Source organism: Cervus canadensis, chromosome 24 (genome assembly GCF_019320065.1).
Source record: "Cervus canadensis isolate Bull #8, Minnesota chromosome 24, ASM1932006v1, whole genome shotgun sequence".
Lineage (NCBI taxonomy): Eukaryota > Metazoa > Chordata > Mammalia > Artiodactyla > Cervidae > Cervus > Cervus canadensis.
The window spans coordinates 7795526-7819535 of record NC_057409.1 but is presented as its reverse complement, the minus strand read 5'-3'; the positions used below and the strand labels follow the sequence as shown (position 1 = coordinate 7819535).

General features: G+C 58.7%; 1 protein-coding gene across 1 annotated transcript in view; it reads left to right on the top strand.

The window, feature by feature from the left end:
• Positions 1-22473, top strand: part of RUNX3 (RUNX family transcription factor 3) — a 66108-nt gene extending 43635 nt beyond the window's left edge. Inside the window, exons 4-6 of the mRNA XM_043444895.1 lie at positions 2629-2733; positions 14041-14199; positions 19278-22473. Coding sequence (XP_043300830.1) covers positions 2629-2733; positions 14041-14199; positions 19278-19825 — 812 coding nt within the window. The 3' untranslated portion in view covers positions 19826-22473. The remainder of the gene's footprint in view (positions 1-2628; positions 2734-14040; positions 14200-19277) is intronic.
• Positions 22474-24010: the final 1537 nt, after the last annotated feature.

Below are 24010 nucleotides of genomic sequence, written 5' to 3'. Positions count from 1 at the left end.
CAGTAAAGAATCTGCCTGCAGTGCAGGAGACCCGGGTTTGATCCCTGGGTGGGGAAGATCCCCTGGAGAAGAGAATGGCCACCCACTCCAATATTCTTGCCTGAAAGATCCCATGGAGGGGAGCCTGGTGGGCTATAGTCCGTGGCGTCACAAAGAGTCAGACAGGATTGAGCGACTAACACACATGTAATTGCTTTACGGTGCTGCGTTAGTTTCTGCCGCAGAGCAAAGTAAATCAGCTCTGTGTACAGATATCCCCTCTTTTTTTTTTTTTTTTGGATTTCCTTTCCATTTAGGTCACTGCAGAGCATTGAGTAGAGTTCCCTGTCTATACAGTAGGTTCTCATTATTCTATCCTCTGTTTTATACATACAGTGTATACATGCCAGTCGTCATCTCCCAGTGCATCCCACCCACTCTTCCCCCGTGGTGTCCATACATTTCTTCTCCTCGTCTGTGTCTCTGTGTCTGCGTTGCGAATAGGCTCACCTGTGTCATTTTTCTAGATTTCGCATGTATGTGCTAATATACGCTGTTTGTTTTTCTCTCTCTGACTTACTTCAGTCTGTGCGACAGTCTCTAGGTCCATCCATGTCTCTGCAAACGGCACAGTTTTGTTCCTTTTTATGGCTGTTTTCTTTTGCTCTGGGTTGCTCTGTTTCTGGGGCTGGAATTTCCACTCACATCACTAGATCATCAAGTACCAGCTGTGCTAAGCTAGCTATTGGTACCTCCCCCCAACACACACCCCTCAAATTTTTGTCTCCCACCCGTGTGGTGGGAATATGGAATTGGGTCTGCCTGTCCTGGATGGGTGTTGAGAGTACGAGGACAGCCCTGGGGGACACGGGTGCACAGAGCCGTCGGCCCCTGCCCTTGGGGAGTCCCCAGGCCCGTAACTGGGGACCAGAGGTGGGGTGCTCAGAGGCAGAGCAGAAGGAGGCCTGTTTGACTTGGGGATCAGTGATACTCGCCGCCCCCTCCCCCTACCCTCATATATCGTAGAGACTTTGATGACAGTAGAGAGCAGGGCAGGAAAGGAGACTCCGACTTCAGGAAAATTGGGTTGCCCTTTGAGGAAAAACTTTACCTTCTACCAGGCCAACCAGTAAATCCCTAGAAGAATCAAAGAACAACGTAGGAGGTAGAGAGGACGATATTGATCGAAGGCACTCTTTACCTGCTTGTTCCACGGGGAAACCTCCCCAAACATGAAAAGACAGGAACAGTCACAAATCAAGAGGCAGAACTGAAAATGCAAATCAGCTCGGAGTCAGAAAGCGAAATGTAAGGGCCAGTGAAGTGGGAAGCCGATTGCCACAAACAGGAGAAGGAGAGTGTTAACAGGCTTGTTAGAGAGTGGTGTGTTTTTTTTAAGGCATTAAAACCTTAAAACTTTGGAACACCAGGAAGCGGTCATTTGTGTTGGATGAGGACAGATGATAAACATATAAAACGTTTCAGTTCTCACTGATAATAGAAGAAAGGTGTCGAAGCTTAGAGCGTTTCAGAGATCTTCCACCTTGATAGGCTTGGTCATGAAGATGCTGACAACATCACAGACCCACTAACATCATAGACCCGGCCCCACACCGATCACAATGCTTCTCTCTGGAGAGTCATCTCACTGGAGAGATCAGCGCCCCTGAATCCATCTCAGCCCTCTGATGCAATAAAACGATTCACCGCTGCCTGGAACCTAGGCCAAGGAAATAAGCAGAGGTGTAGACAAAGATTTTTATAAACAGAAGGTCATTTTCCTTTTATTTTAAACGGTAACACAAAAATGATGATTTTTGAAGTTTTTTTTTCCCTCCTCAGGAATTTTGAATGGAGACTTTGGGGCCAAATGTTTATCTAAAAATAGAACAGAGTTCTGGAAATAACAGTTGTGTCTACAAATGAAATGTCTGTAGCTCCCAAATCAGTCCTTTTTCAAGCTCCGGTTGCACACACCAGTAAGAAATGAGCAGCAGCATAAATACCCAAGATAAGGAGATGGATAAATAAAAGATGAGGCTTCCATGAGTGGAAATATTTTGCAGCCATTAAAAATGAAGTTTATGAAGAGTTTTTAATGACATAAGTGCTTATGATGTGATGTTAAGTGAACAGGACAAAAAAAAAAAAGAGGGTATGGAAATATTTACTTCATTGTCATTTTTACAACTGTGTAAAAACATACACTCGCCCAAAAAGGGTTGCGGGAGAGAACCCCCAAATGTTAATAACAGTGTTTCTCTCTGGCTAGTGGAACTGTGGGTGATTTTTTCTTCTTTTTTTATATTTTCTGTATTGTCAAAATTTTCTCTAAAGGTTACAAATTATTTTCAGGAAAAAATATATACCGATCCTAGCCCCCACCCCAAAATCCTGAGTGTCCCTGAGGAACAGCACAAAGGCCGAAAAACAGGGTGGCCAGAACACAGGGTCGGGGGAATGTGATCAGATGGGTACCAGACTTCTGGGGGACCTTGAATGCCAAGCCCAGCAGCCTGAATTTCACCCAGAGCCCTCTCTTCTGCCCCGGGGTCAAAGGAGAGAGACCCAGCCCTTCTGGAAGATGAGGGCTTTGGGCTGTTGTGAATAGCTTCCTGGTGCCAACCTCCTGCCTTTATTTCCCCCCAGGTAAGAGTTTCACGCTGACCATCACCGTGTTCACCAACCCCACGCAAGTGGCCACCTACCACCGCGCCATCAAGGTGACCGTGGATGGACCCCGGGAGCCCAGACGTAAGTGCCAAAGCCACCGGACCGACTGGGCGGGGGAGGGGGGCCCAGCGGGGTCAGCAGGGTCAGGCAGAGGGCACTGGGTCCCTGGAGCCGTGGGGACTGCAGTCCTCGCGCGCAGCGCTGCGCCGCGGCCTCCCTGCGCTGTGTGCCTGTGCTTAGCCTGGGGCTGGAGGGAGCCAGGCTGCAAAGGGGAGGTGACGGATCAGCTTGACCTCCACTCTGCCACCCTGAGGGTTGACTGCCCACTGAGGGGGCGACGGGGGAATGTGGAAAGGAAAGGATGGAAAGACTGCAGAGAGGGCGGTGTGTGTTTGGGCAGAGATGGGGCAGGTTGGCTTGACTCCACCCCAGCTTCCTCTGCCCGTTGTGGGAGGGAGGGAGCACCCAAAGCAGGCGCTGCTCGGGGTGCGAGGCCACATCCCCTCCTGGAAACCCTTCCTCTGAATCTCAGTGTGACTCAAGTCTCACAGAGCCCAGATACTCCGACCCCAGGACCCACCTCTTGAGATCAGGAATGCAGATCTGATTCTGTTTATTGAGCACATATTCTGTGCAGGGAGCAGGTCATCCATGCATTTTAGCGTCAGAGAGGGTTTCGGTTTCGTTGCTTCTGCCTGCTGGATGACGCAGAGTTTCAGATTCAGATTAGGGAAACCAGAGGGGCAGCTGCCACTGCGGGCCGGAGACCTGTGTTTCCTGAATGAATGAGGGAATGAATAAATGAATGAAACAAGCAGCCGGTCATCTCTGGTTGCTTCCTGAACTCAGAGCGGAGTGCTTATGTGGACTGGCCCCAACCCTGTGGCATGATCGATGTATTGAGAGTTGCCATGTCCTTGTCTTTGTCGCCATGGCCCTTTACAGTTTAGAAAACCCTCTCTCATTTCTTGTCTCATGGGATCCTGAACCAGAGGGTCACTGGGATCCCAGGAGGAGGAATCCAGCCCTGGGGATGTTGAGAACCTGGCCAGGGCCTCACACTCTCAGGTGTAGGAAGGTGCCCAGTCTTCCCAGAAATAGCTTTCAGTCCCAGTTCCAGGGCTGAGTGGGCCTGAGGAAGGAGGCTGGGAAGGGCTATGGCTGTGTAAGGGCAACATCAGTGAAGACCACCCAGGCCTGGCCCTGGGCCCCTCTCTCTTTTGGGGAATCAGGCCTGGCCCCCCATCTGTCCAGCCCACACTAGCACTTGGCCACTGGGGAAGGGCTCAGAGCAGGGTCTTGCAGCCCTGGAAGTGTTTCCCTGCAGGCTTCTCAAGGCCACCTCCTCCAAGGCCCCCGAGGCTCCTGATCACGATCATCAGGCCCAAGTGATTCACCTCCCAGCTGGCACTTGCCCTGGAACCTTCCTGCTGGTTCCTTCCTGCAGGGATTAGATGGGGACGGGCCCATGACTGTGACCTTGGGCTTTGTGACTCGAGAGAAGTCTTGTCTCCTTTTTGGTCTCGGTTTTGTCATCTGTGAACCAGGTCAGTGACCTCAAGAGTCTCAAGGTGGTGATGGCTGGGAAGCCCTTGTAAGCCACAGGTGCATGGTACAGAGAGCAGATTCTGACCCGGCTTGCCTGGCCGGGGGACCTTGGGGCAGTCCTTGACTTCTCTGTGCCTCAGCTGCCTCCTCCAGGAAGTGGGATGATAGCATGTGGATAGTATCTGGCTGTAGCAGAGGGAGGGTCCTTGTGAGTCTCTGGATCCCTGGTGTTCTGTTAATCCTTGTTGTCTGGCTTCCCCCATACTCCCACCACCACCCCCACTGGTCGATGGTTGAACCTTTCTTGGTCAGCAGCAAGGTGGCTGCTGAGAAACCCAGGTCATAGTAGTAGAGGCATTGAGTCTCTGATGAAGGAGGTGCTATTTTACTGTAAGTCTCCAGGGGCCTAATCAGGATGAATGGGAGCCCCAGTTGGGCTCAGCATGATGCTGAGCACTGAGGAGCCACTCCACAAAGCGGCGAGCTTCCCGTGCATAGAGGCAGGCAGGCAGGGGACTTGGAGCTTGGTGGGAAGGCTCCCAGGACCCAGCCAATGCCTGGATCCCTCAGATTCCAGAAGGGTCCAATGCCTGGACCCTCTGTGTTCAGCCCTGCCCAGCCCAGAGCTGCCCACCGTCCCCGACTGAGGCCACTGGATGAGGACGGAGGCTCAGCTCTCTGCCCCTAGTCGAGTCCTTGTCTGCCTGTCTCTCCCTAGGTCTCCCACACCTGAGACGGCCCCTTCCTGGGGTGAGCTGGTTAGGGCAGGGATGGCATAGTTGGAGGCAGCAAGAGGAAGGGAACGAAGCTGGGCTCTCAAAGACCCTAGAGTCAGAAGCAACTCAGTGTGGGCCAGATCAGTGCTTTTAAAGCAGTTTCTTGAAACAAAATCTTGGTTGTTGTTCAGACGCTAAGTCATATCCGACTCTTTGCAACCCCATGGACTGCAGCACATGCCAGGCTTCCCTGTCCTTCACTGTCTCCAGGAGTTTGCACAGACTCATGTCCATTGAGTTGGTGATGCCATCCAACCGTCTCATCCTCTGCCGCACTCTGATCTTAGCAGACGCTCGTTTGTAGAAAAGGGCGGATGTGGGAGGTGGCCCTCCTGGTCTCCCTTCGGAGCACCTGCTTGCTCCACCCCTCCGCCTGGCCCTGGGAGCAGGTCTCCCCAGCACCCCTGGTTCCAGCCCCAACCTGGCCTGCACTCTGCCGCCTTTGGACGCCGCCGCCTCCTTTCTCGGCTTCCATTTCCCCACCTGTAAGCGGTCAGAGGCCAGCTCAGCTAGCTGCGTTTGGTCAGTGAGCACTCCCGGGGTGCCGGGCCCTTTGCAGAGTCTCTCTCTCTTTGTGGGGGAGCCGCACTGTGCGCCACGTAGGATCTAAGTTCCCAGATTAGGGGTCAAACCTGTGCCCCCCTGCAGTGGAAGTGTCTTAACCACTGGACTGCCAGAGAAGCCCCCAGAGTCTCTTAATTGATCCTCAAAACCCCAGGAGGAGACAGGCTGGCAGACAAAGCCACTTGCCCCAGGGCGAGCTTCGGTACACCCTTGGGGCTCCAGCCTGGGGCCCCGGGAAGCCAGAGCCACGTGGAAGGGCCTTCCACACTCAGGGTGCTCATCTGTAAGGCGGGGATGGCATTAGCTCCTGCTGTGGGGAGCTGTGGATGTTCCATGAAACTGTCGCTGATTGGCCCTCAAGACTCCCCTGGTGGATGTTCGCCAGGTTTTCCTTCTGGGCTTTTCTCCTGCTTCGGGACCGTCCCCCACCCCTGCAACCCCATGTGAGGGCTGAGCCTTCTGTGGGGAGGAATGGGAGTCAAGGCTGGTCCCGGGAGCCAGGGAGCGGGCGCCTTCAGCGCCCCGAGGCCTGGCTGTGGGTTCTGTGGCTGGGTCGTTCCCCTCTGCTGCCCTGCAGAGCGTGCCCAGTCTGCAGCCAGGTGGCCAGCTGGGTTTGAAGGCTGGCTTGGTGGCTTCCTGCCTGTGTGGCCTTGGTTTCCGAGGTTCTCAGGGCTGGTGTCCCTCAGAGTCACCAGGGGCTGGTTAAGAAGCAGGTGGAACAGGATCCAGAAGCACGGTGGCAGGCGGATTAGTGCTCGAGCGGGCCTGGGCTGGACCACAGTTTGGGAACCGCTCACCCCGTCTCCCAGGCTCGGCGGTGGTGTACTTGGGAGGGCTTCCTTGGTAGCTCAGGTAGTAAAGAATCTGCCTGCAATGCAGGAGACCCGGGTTTTATCCCTGGATCAGGAAGATCCCCAGGAGAAGGAAACGGCTACCCACTCCAGTATTCTTGCCTGGGAAATCCCAAGGACAGAGGAGCCTGGCGGGCTACAGTCCACGGGGTCACAAAGCGTGGACACGACTGAGCGACTAACACATACCTGGGAGGGTGGAGCGCAGGTTCACGGGGGCACGGGCCCATCTTGCCCTGAGGGGGCAGTGTCTTTTCTTCCCCAAAATATACATGGGATGGTTTCAACAAATACTACTTTCCTGGGTCCCAACCATGTATCAGGCATTGTTCTAGAAACTGAGGAGGCTGCACTGAACCCAACAGACCAGGTTCTGGCCCTCCTGGGTCTCACACACTCGGGATGGGGAGAGATGGTAAGTCATGCTGCTCTCACCACGGCCATGAGGTCCCAGTCTGATGTGTGACCGGGACCCCTCCACCCTCCTCTCCTCCACTTTCCGCTTTGCTTACCCCACCCTGGCCGCCTGGCCTGCTGACCCGTCGTTGAAGGAGGCAGCTTCACGCTCGGCCTCTTGGCCTTTGCCCTGCTGTTCCCTCTACCTGGGCGTGCCTCTCCCGACACCCCCTGGCCGCACAGACATCCCCGTCCCCCTAAACTCCCTGGCTTCGTTTTACTTGTCACCTTCTAAGATGCTATACAGCTCACTCATATATTTCACCTATTTTTCATCTTCCCTGATAACTGACTGTGCGCCCCCCCGACCTTGGGCGGGCAGTGGGGGGGTCCTTTGCTTTGCCAGACATTGGTGTATACCCTGGAACACAGACGTGAGCACGTCGTAGGTGTTCAGTAGATACTTGTTGAATGAATGAACGAGGTAAAACAAATGATCAGCTAGTTCCGATTTCCGGTAGTGAGAAGTCTGGTGGAGAAAACTGAAGCTGGGGGAGGGGTGGAGCGAGCAGGGCCGGGACCCACAGGGAAACGTCACCTCCTGAAGGGGTGACATTGGAGCAGAGGCCTGAAGGAGGTGAGCAGACAGCCACGGGGGCGGCTGGGAGCTGGAGACAGCGTGGGCAGGCCGAGTGACCCTGAGCCGGCCGCCAACATCAGGTCGCCACAGTTCCGTTCTCCGCTCCAGGTGTGGGCACCGGAGGGGTGCCCGGCTGAAGGAGAGGCAGCTGCTCCCAGCCCCTGGCTCCCAGGACGCGCCCCCCACCCACTCCCAGGGAGTGCAGCCAGCAGGCGGGAAGGGGTTAACCTCAGACCTCCGGGGCTCCCCCCTAATCAGGCCCAGGCCGCTGGAAGCCCCGCTTGTGGCCCCAGGAGGGACCCGCTGGCCCCTCGCCCGCCCGCCCGCTTCTCTGCTCAGCCGCCGACCGGCTTTCATCTGCTCACAGGGGGCCGATTCACAGCGGACCACCCCGGGCCCAGCACCCGCCTGCGATGCCGCGCGGCTGTTAAGAGCCGGGTGTAAATCTCCCGACAGGCCACAGAGCGGGCCTCGGGCCCGGGTGCCCCACCCGCGGGGCCGGGCAGACAGTGGCCGCTGTGTCTGAGCTGTGGCTGCACCAGGCCCGGGCCGGGCAGCCGAGGAGGTGGCCGACAGGCTTCAGATGGCAGAAGAGCCCCGCGGCTGGGGCCCACGTTGTCGCCCGCAGACCGCGCCTCTCCCGCGGCCCCACCCAGCGCTGCTGCTTCTGGCTCCCGGCTCCGGTTGGCCTGCTGCCCCCCTTGCCCCCTCCACGGCAGGACACTGAGCTGGCCTGCTGCCAGCCCGGCCTTGCTGCCAAGGAGCCCAGCTGTCCTCTCTCTCAGAGGTCTGAGGAAGCCAAGACCTTAGCAGCTGAGCTCCATGCACCGCGCTCACCCTTCCGGGTTTGCCCTTCGCCACGTGCCTCCACTGTCCCATGTGGAAAATGGGTGTGATGGTAGCAGCCTCCCAGAGGATCATCACGGCCCTTGGAGATGATACGCGAGGCCTGCCTAGCACAGCGCATGGCCCATTGAAAACGTCTGCTCACGTGGTTGCCATACTCGTCTTGGGGGCCTTGTGTTGGGCCAGGGTGAAGGCAGGGGGATGGCCCTGATGGCCCCCAGGCTTCCCCCTGGAAGCACCAGGTCCCTGGCAGTCCCGGAGGATCCAGTGCTGGCCCAGGAATGAGTGGTGCCCTGGGAGTAGAGAGCAGGGACACCCCCCCCCGCCCCCACTGGAACCCAGCCTTGGTCCTCAGGCTTCTGCTGCTGTGACCCCGGGTGAATCACCAGTCCGGCTGGGATCCAGTGTTCGTCCCCCAGCTCTGATCCTTCTCGCATACCTGTGAGGCTGGGTGCACACACCTCCCCCCAGCACTCCCCCCTGCCAGTCACCTACTAGGTCATTGAGGAGGAGCTGTGAATCTCGAGGGCCAAGGCCAGGCCGGGGTTTCACTCTCCCCAGCCTGTCTGCACCCTCAGGAGTTAAGAGTGTGAGCTCCATTTCACAGATGACACACCAGAGGCCCAGAAGAGAGAGTGACCTGCCCCAGTCACCAGTGGGTGAGAGCTGCCCGGGACAGGCCCTGGGTCGCTGGGCCCCGGAGGCTCACACACGAGGTCGATCCTGATCGACCACCATGATCCGTGATCACCACGAGCCCTGATCGAGGTGACGTCGGAGGGGCCCTCAGTGAGTTGAGCCCAGCTGCTTGCAGGGGGTCGGGCCGCCAGGTCCAGACGGCAAGGTGGGGGGCGCCCTCCCCCAGTGTCCCATCCTCCCTCTGTTCTGAAACATTTGGGGGCCCATCCTCTGGCTCAGCCTCAGCCCAGGGCTTAGACAGTATGATAACCACTCAATGGGTGTGGAAACCGAGGCCCAGAGGGAGGAGAGGGACTTGGGGGTTAGAGCAGGGTGTGAGTTTAGAAGGTTGGACCAGGCTTCAGAGCAGGGCGGGGCTTCTGCTGGGGTCCACTGAGACCCTCTCATCTTCCTTTTCCAGGGCCTGTCTTCCTGCACCTGCAGAGAGCGGCCCTGGGCCCTGGGCCTAGGCTGGGCCCTGACAGCCAACCGTTTGGATCCCCCCCAGCTTTGCCAACCCAGGCTCCTTCATGCAGGGCGTGCTGCAGGAAGGCACGGTGGCCAGTGCTTCTCTGTGACCTCAAGCATGTCACTGGCCTTCCCCGAGCCTCAGTTTCTTCACCTGTGTACTAGGGACAATGGTAGACACCCCTCCTCGCTGTTCCCCACCCCTCCTTCCTGCCATGGGGATGACGCGGGTGAGACAAGGCAGGGCATCAAGTGCTGAGACCCTGCAGTGGAGAAAGCACTCCGGAAGCGTCAGCCGCCGTTTAAGGCTAGCTACTGCTCTTAGCCTTGCAGAGGAGCTGTGGGGCTCTGTGCTGGGAGAAGGGGGCTTCCTGGGCAGGTGGGGGGGGGGGTCTTGGGCTGAGCCCCAAAGGACAGGAAGACTCCTGACAGGGGCTGTACCAGAGCTGCTGCCCTGAAGTGTTTGAGGCAGAGAATACTAGAGAAACCCCGCGGACAGCAGCAGAAGGAGCAGACGGAGGGGCCCTGAGCCAGCAATCCCTGCCTCCCTTCCTTCTGGGGCCGCTTCCTGGCCAGTGGCTAGTTCTTGGAGTCTTAAGTCAGGGATTTTCGAAGCTGGAGGGGCCTTGGGGAGCAGTATGTACAGAGGGGAAACTGAGTCCTGGCGTGAAAGGACTGGGCCCCGGGTGACCCGGTGAACTGGGCCAGGGCTCCCCGCCCCCAGCCCTCACTGTGGGCTGCTGAATGAAAGAGGTCTATTCTGAAGGCCCATCTTCTTTCCTCGGGCACAGGGAGTTCTGTTCTGCTCCCAGTGTGAAGGCCGGGGCCCCGAGGCTCTGAGACTCTCTGGCGCCCTGGCCCCATCGAGCCGCCTGGGCTCCCCTTCGCCCCTCCCCGGCCATGACTCGGGGGCTCCACAGCAATGCGGAAGCGGTTCCCCACATGCTATGAAAACTCCTCTCCAGGAAGTCTGCCCTTCGCGAAGGCAGGGTAGCACGTGGTTGGAGCGCGTGCTCCGGGACCATATTACCTGCTTTATATCCCAGACCAGTCACTTAGTGTAGGGTTCATCTTGAAGCCTCAGTGGCCCCCCATCTGTATAATGGGGACAAAAGGGAAGTGTCCAGAGAAGGAGCACTGGACTTGGGGTCAGGGGTCTGGGTGCCGACACTGGCTCTGCTGGCCTGGCTTTGTGTCCCAGACAGGACTCCCCGCCCTGGCCTCAGTGTCCTGGTCTCCACGTGGAGATGATAATCCTGCCTCCCTTGGCATGAGCTGGGGTAGAAGTGACCACACAGAGGACAGTGACCTGGGGCGGGGGAGGGTGGAGAGCGTCCAGAGACCTTGTTTGGTCAGCACCACGACCTGCAAGGGCAGCGTGTGGCCCTCCCACTGTGGCTTGGGGTGGGGGAAAGGGGTGTGACTCCAGCGCGGCCACCAGGCTGCGGGCGGTCCTTGAACCCAGGCGGGCTGTGAACCCCTCCCTCCTTCCGCCGGCCCGCGGGCATCTCTGTAAACACTCTGTACTCAGTGTGACTCAGAAACGGGGACTCTATCCGCCAGCAACAATAACAGCAGGGCCTGAGGTTTTGCAGCAGCTTTTGTGTAGCCCCATTGGCTCACTTCAAGCTTGTGGTTGGCTAAGACACCCGGATCCTTTGCACCCGAAGCTGCTGTCAGGTCAGTCTGCGGTCTCCACATCTATCCGGCCGGCTTCCTGCCTGTTGAGATTGTTCTGAATGCATTCATGATCCAGCTCACCCACGTCACCCTGCCGTCTCCAGTGGCCGCAGCAGCCAGGGCGAGAGCATTGGCCTGCCAGGACCGAGGCTGAGCCCTGTGGCCCCCCCTAGAGACCCTGTCCCCAAGGATATCCATTAGTCAGTCCTCGGTGGCTCACCTTAGACAGCCAACCAGCAAATGAAACCTCAAACTTGGAGGCTGCAAACTGGCAACCCCCAAGCAGACACATTCTGCCAAGTGGTTTATTTTGTTGTTATTGTTGTTGTTTTCAGCATACCAGGCTTCCCTGGTGGTTCAGCTGGTTAAGAATCTGCCTGCAATGCAGGAGACTCCGGTTTGATTCCTGGGGTGGTAAGATCTCCTAGAGAAGGGAACAGCTACTCACTCCAGTATTCTGGCCTGGAGAATTCCATGGACTGTATATAGTCCACGGGGTCGCAAAGAGTCGGACATAACGGAGTGACTTTCACGTTTCAGTATTTAGGTTAGTCGCCGACATACATAATATGGGAGATTTCATAGGAAAGCAGGCTTTTGGCTTCTGGTAAATTGGAAACTGGCAGCACTGGGCCCACCCCCAACGGGGCACCAGTCAGCTGGGCTGGATGGCAGCTGCCCCTTCTACGAGCCCACCCTCCCCAGTCTGCCCAGTCCCCACCCATCCCATCTGCCTCATTTATGAGACTTGCCTGGTCCTCTTAGGCATGAGTTTGCATCCTCAGCTCCAGCCAAACTCACTCCAGCCCACGTTTTCCCTGTTTCCAGGGGTCCTGGGAGGCAATAGTAGGGGCTGGCTGGTGTCAAGTGGGCTCATTTTGGCTGCCACATGTCCCATGGGCCCGGGCCTGGGTCCTCCTTGGAGGAGAAATTGGGTTCCCTGGTTTTTGGTGGCTTGTTGAGCCCGCTGTGGCCCCCAGGACAGCCAGCTCCATTCCTCAGGGCTCTCAGATGCCTATGTGAGCTGGTGGCAGGGGTGTGGAGCCAGCCTGGGGGCCTGTGGGTACCAGAATCCATTGCATCCTCCTTTGAAAATCGGGAATCAGGCCCATTCTGCAGCCTCCAGCTCTGCCCCCCTCGTTCCCAACAGCAGTGAAGGGTCCCATCACACTTTCCCAGCCCCCCCCTCCCCCCTGCGCCCAGTGCCATATTCTGAGACTGTCTTCTCTTTCTCTGTCAAGCTAGAAAATTCCTCATGTCACTGCAGACCCCAGGACTCAGGCGAGCCTTCTGCTCTCCCCCAGCCCATTCCCCATGCTGCTTTTCCAAGAATCCCAGGTCTAGAAAATCCTCCCCACTTCCTCGCTGTGTGACCTCAGGCAAGCCTCTTTACCTCTCTGAGCCGCAGTCCTGTTGTCTCACAGAAAGAGGACCAGGCCAGCCTGCCTGTCTCAGCAGGAACTTGGGACACACATGGGCTCAGCGAGGCCAATCTGCCCCCACTCATGGCTCCTCACCATGACCCAGGGTGGGCTCCCGAGGTTTTGCGGAAACTCTGTGGTTTCTCTGAGGCAGGGGTACTCTCTGTACTTATCAGATAAGGAAATTGAGGGGCCCCCACCCAGGTGGGCTATGGAAGAGCAAGTTACAGAATGATACAACCAGGCTGAGACCATTCAAGAAAGTTCCATGACAAACTTGCTATGTGTTTTCCATGCACATGAAACCCTAAAAAAGACCTGGAAAGAAAGATCTCCAAATTGATCACATGGGGATTTCTGGGCAGGATTTAGGGTGGGTCAGAGGAGCCGTTAGCCTTACCTGTAATGCTTTTCTTTTCGTAGATATTCACGTGTTGCTTGTGAAATGTAAAATGAGTAATTGAAAAAGTTGTGTGTGTGTGTGAGTGTGTGTGTGAAGGGGTGGTCCCTGTGAGCCTGATGTCATTCAAGAGGGCTTGAGGGTGGCCTTGACTGGCTGCTTAAAGGCAGGGAGGGCATGGCCATCTTGACCCTGCTAGCTCCTCCAGGCTCTTGGAGACGAGGCTGGGGCCCTTCTCGTGTGGTAATGGCAGAAGGATCCTGGAAACCTCTGGTATTTTCTCCAAGCTCAATGCCCCTGTCCCCAGCTTCTGGACAAAGACGGGAGTCTGGCCTCTCACACAGTGCCTGCAGCACTTGCTGGCATCCTGGTGAATTTCCCCTCCTGTGTGAGGCCCAGAGGGGAGAAGGCATGTGCTGGGGGTTCCCAGATAGCTCTGGACTGGAGGAGCCGGCATTCCCATTCTGGGCCTTCTTTCATCCCTCTTGGAGATGGAAATGCTGGGGGCGGGCAGGGAATGCTGGGGGCAGAGAATGGTACCATCCCTGGGTTCTCTCCCTGCCTCCCACGGAGCCTGCCTGAGCCCCTGCGCATGCCTGTTGCCTCAGATTTCCCTTCTGCCAAAAAGTATAACATGGGGACTTCCCTGGTGGTCCAGTGGCTGACTCTGCACTTCCAATGCAAGGGCCAGAGTTCTATCCTAGTCAGGGAACTAGGTCCCACATGCCCCAGCTAAGACCCGACACAGCCAAACAAATAAGTAAAAGTAAATATTTTTTAAAAAGTGTAACGTAGAGGTAGGTGTAGGTCATGGGCTTTGATTTGAACCCCAGGTCCAAGATCTTGACTCCAGAACCTACTGGCTATGTGGCCTGGAAGTTCTCTGAGTCTCACCTGTGGTGTCAGAAGGTCAGGGTAAGATCATGGCAGCAGCAGGGTGGCCCATACTGACTGTTCTCTGTTCAGAAAAGAGGTTGGTAACGGCCTGTGGGTTCTCCCTGCAGAGGCCTAAGGTTAGACCGCAGGGAGAACTTCCCAACGGAGCGAGGCGTTTCTGCGCACCCACCCCCCACCCCGAGACTCTCAGGGATGAGTTGCTTATGGGTTCCATGCCCTGCAGGGCATCGGCAGAAGCTGGAGGACCAGACCAAGGCGTTCCCCGACCGCTTCGGGGAACTGGAGCGTCTGCGCATGCGGGTGACGCCCAGCACGCCCAGTCCCCGGAGCTCGCTCAGCACCACCAGCCACTTCGGCAGCCAGGCCCAGACCCCCATCCAAGGTAGGTCACCCAGCGGGGACGGCGGCGGGGGTGGGCGGGGGCCTGGGCGTGGTCCCTCTACTTCGGAGCGGAGCGGAAGCTCATTGGAAGGTCCTTGACTGCACCGCCCTGGTCTTACGTCGGAGCGCGGCTGCCCACTTGCTCCGACGCTCGTCGCGCTCTGAGGGCCTGCTCTGCGGGGTCCTGGGCTTAGCCCTTCCTTCCTTCACTCAGCAAGTAGATACGGCCACCCTCCCTGCGCCATCACCGTGCCCGGCCTCAAGGACCAGTGTGAATGGACAGACACAGTCCCTCCCCTGTGCCCCAGGAGCTCCTTGTCCTCTGCGGGAAATAGCCGTTGGTCCCCCAGCATGCCCGTTAGAGTTGGACAGGACCTGCCCCAAGAGCCTGAGACAGACACTTGTTCCCCGAGGACATGGTGGGCCCCCAAACCTCGCCTTTCTCATCTCAGCAAGGTGGTTGGTTGGATGCCTCTGCCCAGGCCTGGGGTGACATTCAGATGATCTCACTGCGCTCAGACAGACTTTGTAAAGTGAGGTTGTAGCCCTGGAGGGACACAGAACTTTCATCTAAGAAAGGTCCCCACCGACCCAGAGACTTCCCAGACAGGGAGGAGGAGGAGGGCGGCCTCTGGGCGGAGGCGCGGGATGGAGTCTCTCCCCCGTGGCCGGATGGACACAGCAGGAACGTGGGAGCCCCGGTCTCAGGCGGACCGTCCAGGTGTACGGGGCCTGGCGCGCAGCAGGTGCTCCATGGATGGTTGGAGGATGAATACTGCTGTCCAGGTTCTCTTGGCCAGTAGGGTGGGGTGCAGGGGGCTGAGTGCACAGCTGACCCTCAAGCGAGGCAGGGAGGGAGTGCGCTCATCCCCAGCGCTGGACGGGGGTGGGAGGGCCAGCTGCCATCAGGCACCACGGGTGTGCATCCTTTCTCAGTCCCCTGGACCCTGGTTAGATCCCATTTGGCAGATGAGTGAACTGAGGCTTCAGAGGTGAAGGGCCACCCTTGGATCACACAGACCATCACTGGCCAGATTCAAAACGTCCACAGCACCTGCCCTTGGGTGCCTCCTGTAGTTCTGAGGGCCCAGGCCAGGGGGTCTGTACTTGGTCTCTCCATTACGGGAGGCCCTGCCCTCAGCCCTGGCCGTGTGTGCCAGGCACGATGGCATACTGATGAAGCCCCCTGGCGTGAAGAGAAATTTCCTCCCTTCTGGCCTGGGGAGCTGAGCCTTGGCGCTGCTGAGCCCCGAAGGTGGGGAGAGGCCCCCCACCCCTGTCCTGCAGCTCTGGGCCAGGGGCTGTCCACTTTGAGACATTCAGCAACTCTTGAATCCAGGGCACCTCAGGGTGGAGAGGTCTGAGCTCAGGAGACAGGGAGAGGTCTTCTGGGCTCGTGCCCACCTCTATCCAGAAGCTGTCCGTGTTTCCGTCACCCACCAGCCAGCCTTTGTGCAGGTAAAGTGGTCTAAGATGCCAGGTCTTCTGCCATGGGAGGGGCTGGGGCCCAGCCAGGGACCCCAGCAGGTGGGCACAGAGTGGTGTCCCGGCCAGCAGCTCCCATGGAAGGAGAGCCCTTCCTCCCCTTTCCAGCTGTGTGGACATGGCTTGGGAATCAGCGCCTGACGGAGTCTGAGACAGACCTGCTCACCCCTGTCCGGCCCCAGAGGGCCAGGCCTGGCCCAGCAGCAGGCAGAGGCTCTGCCTCCCCAGGGCCTGGGAGGAGAGGAGGTTGGGCCTGTGTGGGACACCGGCTGACCCCACCCCACCCCTTTGGAGTGAGAGGAAGGGCTTCTGACATCCAAGACCAGGGAAGGAGCCTGACCTTTGCAGTCAGGTAGGCTCTGCCAGGCACTGGCTGTGTGATCTTCCCCAAGTCGCTTCCCCTCTCTGAGCCTCAGTTTTCTCATCTCTAAAGTGGGAAGAAGGAGGCATCTGTCACCGAGGGGATGTTGGTAGAGCCAGGCTTGGGGAGTCCCTCTTTCTGACCGTCCCCTCCTGGTGGGACAGATCTCTGCCTTCAGACTCCATCCTGGGGGTCCTCTTCAGGGCACCCTCCACCACTCCTCTTGGTTCCTGTTAACAGCTTTGACCCCCCAGCTTTGGTCACTGGCAAGCAGCGCTGAGGCCCCAACCCTCCCATACCCCAGCCCCCAGCCCCCTGGCTGCGGCCGCCCACAATGGGGGCTTCTCACAGCTCAAAGGCCTCATTCAGCCACCACGCAGCAGCTGGGGCAATTTGGAGAAGAAAATAAACATTTCCTCCCAGTGTTGGGATTGGCCGCTCGACAGCGGCCTGGCCAGCTCAGGTTTCCTGGGGCTACTGGGCTGGAGGGAGTGGGCGGGGGGGGGCAGGAGCTAAGGGGTGCTGAGGGCAGATGCTCCCCCCGCCACCCTGCCCTGGGAGGGAGACGGGAGGGGATGGTGGCAGATCCAGGCAAGACTGCCCGCAGCCCACGGGACCCCCTGAGGGCCACACACACCCAGGCCCACCCGGCACAACCCCTGTGTTTAGCAGACTGCAGTCCTGTCATTGCATCCTGGGGTCCCTGTTTGGGTCCCCTTTGTTTTGAAAAAAGGCTTCCCTGTCATAGGGTCAGCACTCACTTTTCTGAGCTCAGAGCAAGGTGTTAGTCTCATGCTCAGCTCTTCCGGGAGGTGCCAGGCGATGCCCCCAAGGCTTCTTCCCCGGGGTTGGGAGGTGAGGATGGGAGCCAGGCTCCCCTGACCCCCTAGGCTTCAGGGCAGCACTGACCAGTCAAGAGATCTGTTAGGGAGGGTACCAGGTGTGCCAGAAGACCCCAGTCTCCAGGACCCTCGCCCCCCATCTCCCCAACCTGGAGCCTGGGCTCAACATTGCATTCTGGTCCATGTCCAGGACCAGAGCCTGCTGCTGAGGAAGCAACCTCCAGCTGAGCCGGAAAGACCCCAAAGCCCAGAGAGGTTGCAGGTGTTATCTGAGGCCACACAGCGCCTCAGGCAGACCTGGGAAAGCAAAGCCTAGAGCACCTGCAGCTCTTATCCCAGCCACGCCTCAGGCCCTGCAGACCGTGCCCGCCTGGAGCTGGCCAGGGGAGGGGCTAGGCACCTCCCGAGTCCTCTCTGGCCCCTAGTCTTTGGTGGACAGAGGGCTTGGGGACAGACTGACTTCCCAGTGGAACTGCTGCTGGGAGCTCACCTGCCCTCCACCCCACTGCTGCCCAGAGTCACCCCTGTGGCCACGGTACAAGGAAGGACTGGGGTCAGGGGCTCATCTTTGCTGGGCCCCAAATGGGCCAGTTTTCCTGGGTTCCAAGAGCGGGAGGTGTCACAGCCACAGCAGCAGCACCAGCCCTCCTCAGGCCCCTGCGCTGTGCCCAGTGTCAGCACTTTGCATGTATTAAATCCCTAGGGCCTGTTATCGTCTCCGTTTTTCATGTGGGACAACCCGATGCACAGAGAGGTTAAGTGACTTGCCCAGGGACACACAGCTAGTCAGTGTCAGAACTAAGATCTGTATCTAAGCTTGGAGACGATATAGTTAACTTCCAATGTGCTGCCTCAGAGATGGGACAGCTACCCCTCAGGCACGTGTAAGTGCTCAGGACCAAGAACCCCCGGATTCCGCGCCAGGTCCCCGGTGCTGTGTGACCCTTCCGCGAGTGCCTCACCCTCTCTGAGTCTCAGGTTTCGTACTAAGGGATTTGGACTCATTCCTGAAGCCTCTTGGGAAGTTGAGGGTTTGGGAGTCTGTGATTACAAAAGGCGAGGCAGAGGCTAGGATACCTGCGTCTTGGAGCCAAACCCCTGGGGGAGTCAGGGCAGGGCTCGGGCTGTACGCTGGGTCTCTCTGCGATGTGGGCAGAGCCCAGGCCACCAGACCCCCTCGATCTGCCATCTCACTTTGTTGTGGAGGCAGGTGAGGGCAGCATCTGACCCTTGTCTGGCCACCAGGCAGCTCCAGGCTGCGGGCAGCCCTGGAGATGACAGGCCCAGGGTGAGGCCGGGTGGCAGGCACAGAGCCGCGGTGGACGCAGCCCCCTCAAATGCAGGCCAGACAGCTCCCGTAGGCTCGCTGAGCCCCACTGGGCAGAGAGGTGAGGTGGGTGCACGCACACGGGTACATCCCAGTGGGAGCAGAAAGCAGAGAGCCCCTGACGTTTGTGCAGAGTTCCAGTCCTTTGTGCAACATAGGAGAAGCCATCTTTCTCTCTCTGCCTGTTCCCTTTGTCTGCAAAAAGCAGGACTAACTCCTTATCTCACAGGACCACCAGAGACCCTCTTCACACCCATGGTCTTCCCAGTTCTTACTTAACCCAGAGGGAGAGAGGGAGGCAGGAGCTGCTGGGCCAGGCTGCTGGGTGGCCGGTGCTGGCCCCATCCTCGGGGTCCCCGACACCAACAGCCCAGCTGGGGGCCCAGCTTCACCCCCTCGACGGGCCTCTGCTTGGCCAGGCTGTGACGAGGACTCCGGGAGGAGAGAGACAAGCACCACCCCCACCCCCCGCTCCCTGCCCTGGTGGGCGCCCCCCGCTCCCCAGCCACCCACAGCCCAGACACCTGCTCTCACCTGTCCCCAGGTGGGGGCCAGATTCGGAGTCCGCAGGCTCCAGCCCCGGAGCAGCCCAGAAGGGTCAGAGCAGAGCCAGACCTAGAACCAGGGGGTCCCCCACACGGGCCTATGAACCAGAGCCTGAGGTCCTTTTTGTTTTTTCTCTTTCTTTAAAAATCAATCTATTTTTTAATTTTTGGCTGCACTGGGTCTTCGTTGCTGCCCGTGGGATTTCTCCAGTTGTGGCGAGTGAGGGCTGCTCTTCCTTATGGGGCGCAGGCTTCTTACGGCGGTGGCTTCTCTTGTTGGCAGAGCACGGGCTCCGTGGCCGTGGCCCGACGGCTCAGTTGCCTTGCTCGTGCGAGATCTTCCCGGACCAGGGATCGAACCCGCGTCGCCTGCTGTGGCAGGTGGATTCTTAACCCCTGGACCAATCAGGGCCGTCGCCCAAGGTCATTCTTAAAGAAGGGTCCCCGGCCGGGAGGAGGGTGGGGGGCGTCGGGCTGCGACTGACCGGTCCCTCCTTGCTGTCCACCCCCTCCCACCAGGCACCTCGGAACTGAACCCCTTCTCCGACCCCCGCCAGTTCGACCGCTCCTTCCTGCCGCCCCTCACGGAGAGCCGCTTCCCCGACCCCCGGATGCATTATCCAGGGGCCATGTCGGCCGCCTTCCCGTACAGCGCCACGCCCTCGGGCACCAGCATCAGCGGCCTCAGCGTGGCCAGCATGCCGGCCACCGGCCGCTTCCACCACACCTACCTCCCGCCGCCCTACCCGGGGGCCCCGCAGAACCAGAGCGGGCCCTTCCAGGCCAACCCGTCCCCCTACCACCTCTACTACGGCGCGTCCTCGGGCTCCTACCAGTTCTCCATGGTGGCCGGCAGCGGAGGCGGCAGCAGCGGGGGCGACCGCTCCCCGACCCGCATGCTGGCCTCCTGCACCAGCAGCGCCGCCTCGGTCGCCACCGGCAACCTCATGAACCCCAGCCTGGGCGGCCAGAGCGACGGCGTGGAGGCCGACGGCAGCCATAGCAACTCGCCCACCGCGCTGAGCACGCCCGGCCGCATGGACGAGGCCGTGTGGCGGCCCTACTGACCGCCCGCGGCAGGGTGGACGGCTCTCACCGGCAGCGCGCGGCGGAGGGGAGAGACCCCCAAGAACCTTCCAGACAAGCGCGGCGGGCCCAGCTCCAAGGCTCAGGGCACCAACTGGACTTAATGCTCCGGGGCAGTCATGGGCCCCAGACGGGTCCACCGTCCCAGGGGGTGGCCCCGGAGCTGGTGGTTGGCTCTAAGAGCGTCTTATCCCAGAGCCACGTCTTTGTACAGAGGGGTTGGGACCTCTCCCAGGACCCCGCCCCCAGCCCAGATCATCTCATCCCACGTCCCTGTGGGAGAAGTCCCCTCCTGCCACCCGCCCACCCCCGCCCCCTGCCCAGGGTGACCCGGCTGTGCCCAGCTATGCCCACTGCTGTCAGGGGCCCAGGCCCCCTGGACAGAGACCATCTCTTTCCCAAAGAGAGGTGGTGTTTGCCCACATGGTTTGCCCTGTTATCCACAGAGCCCTAGAAAGACCCCCCCCCCCCGCCGCCCCGGCGCCATCTTCCTCAGAGACCCCTCACCCCGTGGGCCCAGCCCTTCCCTCCACATTTACACTAGTTGAGTCACAACTGGAAGGTTCCCCCAGCCCTGAAAGGGGGTCTTCCTCATGGTATGGATGAGGAAGCAACCCCTCCAGAGGCCCCGGGGAATCGCTAGCAGAGATGGAAAGAGAACACCCCAGGCCCGCCCCCCTACCTGAGCTCTGCTCCTCCACAAATCATAGCAACTAAGAGGCCCCAACCTGGTCCCAGGGCCCCAGAGCAGACTGGCCTGTGACAGCAGGTCCCTAAAACCAGGGCAGGCACCTGCAGACGGGGCCTCCGTGCACTTTACCAGTCGGAGCCGTTCGCCCTCTCCTCCCTCTGGGGCCTGGGAAGGGTCCCCTTTCCCCTAGGCTGGTCTCCCATGTTGCCATTTTTGGAGAGAGCACCAGGACCGGACAGGTCCTAGCAGAAAGCCTTGGGGTGAGGGGTCATGGGGTCAGATGTCAGCCTCCCTGTCCTACCTAGGTCCAGCCAAGCTGCACACACCCCTGACCCCCAGCCTCCTGAGAAGGCCCAGCCAAACCTCCCAACCTCTGACATACAACCTTCCATCTTTAACCAGCCTGCTCCCAGAGCAGTCTTAAACAACAACAACAAAAAAGAAAAACAAGTTGTCAAAGCTGGTTTTAGAAAAAGAAGTTTCTCAAACATTTTCAGACACCCAGTCCCTTACAGGAAAAGGCCCCGTGATAGTGAATGGTACGCCCCCACCCCCTTGAGGGTGTGGAATTGTTAGCCACACCCCCAAAAACCTCCTCAAGATGTCACATTCCTTCAGCAGCATCCTACCAGCTGCCACCATAGGGAAACCCTGCTGTGGAACAAAGGAAGCGCCAGTGAAAGGCTGGAATCTCATGTCTGTGACTCTTCAGGCGTTTGTTCTTGTTCGAGAGGGTGTGAGCTGGGGCGTGGTGGCTGAGTGAGGGCAGATCACAAGAGCTGTTAAGAGCTTGGCAGCCTCAGCCCTGGCTCTGTTCACGGGAAGTGCTACAGTTTGCAGATGGGAAAACAGTCCTCGCCCCCCGGTTTAGGCACGTCCGAGTGTTCTGGTTCTAGAAAGGCATAAGAAACCCATGCCTAAGGGTTTTTTTTTTTTTTAATTCTAGAAAGGCAGAAGGGGAACAGGACAAGAAAACTCTTAGAAGCATTGGGCAGCATGTGGATTTAGTCGCTGTTTTCGGCCCCATCTTCTGTGGAGGTGGGAATCTCCTCACAAAGTGCCCCTTGGCGGCTGTCTCTGTAACAGCACTTGGCCAGCCCGTCACCCCAGCCTGCAGCCACCGCCGGAGAAGCACACGGGGTACACACTCAGGCAGGTTAGGAAGTCCTTCTGGTGGTCTTACTCAACCCCCCTCTTGCTGCAGTTTGTCTTCTGGAAAAAAAGCACGTCTCCATCCCTTTAAAACAGCTGCTGGGGGATTCCACTGACTCCCTCAGGCAGCGTGCAGGCTCTGAGGGGGCAGGCTCCCCACTCCTCCTCAGGAAGCAGCTACAGATTCACTGCCCCGGTGTCTTCTCTCCTGTTCCCTGTGGTTGTACACGGGCCCCAGGCTCCAGCGGGAGGCACCCTTGGGTCCCCAGGGCCTAGCACTTTGTAGCCCTCCCCACCCCCCCCAGATGACTACCCGCTTCCTGATATCCAAGCCCTGGTCGGGGCAGGGACCGGAAAATAAATTGACCCCCTCGCCCCCTGCCCAGTCCCCGACTAAAAGTGATGGCAGCCATGCTGAGTCTTGTTTTTTTAATGCCCATGGTGGGTGCAGACAGCTTGGGCTGGTAAAAATGGGTCCTTATTTACAAGGCTGCTTTAAAGTCATACGAGGCAAACACACTGGCTCGGAAAGCAAGAGGAATCAAGGGGTATGGTTACCGTTTACTGTAAGCCTGTTGGTGATGGGTACAGGTTGGTTGTGACATATTGTCATGCTGATATGTTCATACCTGCTATACGCATACCTTCCGTAAAACCGTCCCAGGGCTGAGAAGAGGGTGGGGGAGGGATGGAAACTTGCTTTGCACTATAATTTGCTTGGTGTGTTTGTTTTTAATGCACAACTTGCTTGTACAGTAAACCATCTTCTATACTATTTAACTGTAACATGGGATTTTGACTGATTTGTTACAACAATAGGACTCTGAGATGTGTCAGAGGACCCTCGTGCCAGACCTCCAGGGCTGTGTGCATTGGGTGGGGCTTCGGGGGGGGGTTGCGGTGGGAGAGGATGGAGCCCTCCCACCATGGCCAAGGAGGAAGAGGGCAGGGCCTGGGGGCAGGACCAGGACTGACCTCGCTGATTTGGAGACCCCCACTCCCACCCCCAGCGCCCTGGCCTCCCTGCATGCAGCTCCATCAGGAATGGCCAGAGAGACCACTCTGGGCTAGAGCAGCTGGCGAGGCCTCCTCCTGGTGTGGCTGGAACACCAGGGAAACTGACGTCTGCAGGAGCCGCCATCCCTCCTCCCCTCACAGGTGAATCCACAGGACAAACGGGGCCCCTCCTCCAGCTCGTCCCCCAGGCCCTGAGTCAGGAGGGGCCGAGGCGGGTGGACCGTGGCGCGGCCTCGGCGAGAGCCCTGCACTGGGAGCTGTTTGCTGCAGCATTTGACGAGCTGGCAGCCATCAGAGGTGCAAGGCGGGCAGCGCCAGCAGCTCCCCCAGCGTGTGGACGAGGGGACCGAGGTGCAAAGAGGGGTGTCATCTGGCTCCGCCTCTCCGCAGAGTTGTTTGTGGCTGATGGTGGGGCCCGTGGGTGTGATGGTGTGGGGACCTGGCTGGGCTGCCTCCCTCCCCACCCCACCAGCAAGGAGGCCTGGCGCGCCGTGCCTGTCCAGCTGGGATTTGAGGAGGGGAAATTTCATAAAACAGACCTTATTTTTGAGTGAAAAGACTTCAAAAGCTAATCCCAAGACTTTGCCTTGTTCAGTTAGGTTGGTCTGCCCGAAACCCAACACCCAGCAGGAAGTTCCCCTTTCCCCAGCCAAACCCTGATCCCCGCCCCTCTGCCCTGCAGCACCCCTTCTGCCCCAGGGCCAGCAGAGTCTTCTCTGAGCAGGAGTCCAGCCAGAGCGGCAGGCTGGCTCTGAGTGGCCTCTGCCTGGATGAGCAGGACTGGTCCTGAAGCAGCATCTATAAGCCAACACTCTGCTTCCATGTATGTGTTTGTGTGGGGGCACTTTGGAGGGCTTCCCAGGTGGCGCTAGTGGCAAAGCACCCTGCCTGCCCGGGCAGGAGATGCAAGAGATGTGGGTTCCATCCCTGGGTTGGGAAGATGCCCTGGAGAAAGAAATGGCAACCCACTCCAGTACTCTTGCCTGGAGAATCGTCCATGGACAGAGGAGCCCGGCGGGCTACAAGGTCACAAAGAGCTGGATGCGACTCGGAAGTGACTTAGCAGGCTTGGAGGGGATAATGGAGGTTCTAAGTGAGCCCCAGTTCAAGCTCCTCCCCGCCGGCCACACTTGGGTGCCGCAGCTGAGAGAAAAGGAGGTGTGGCCTCCACAGCCCCTGACTCAGAGCTCCAGCACCTTCACCCCAGAAGGCACAGAAACGGCACACCCGGATTCCCAGAGGGAAACGGAGGTCCAGAGAAGTCGAGGACTTGCCTGAGGTCACACAGTTCTGGGGCTGAAGGGGC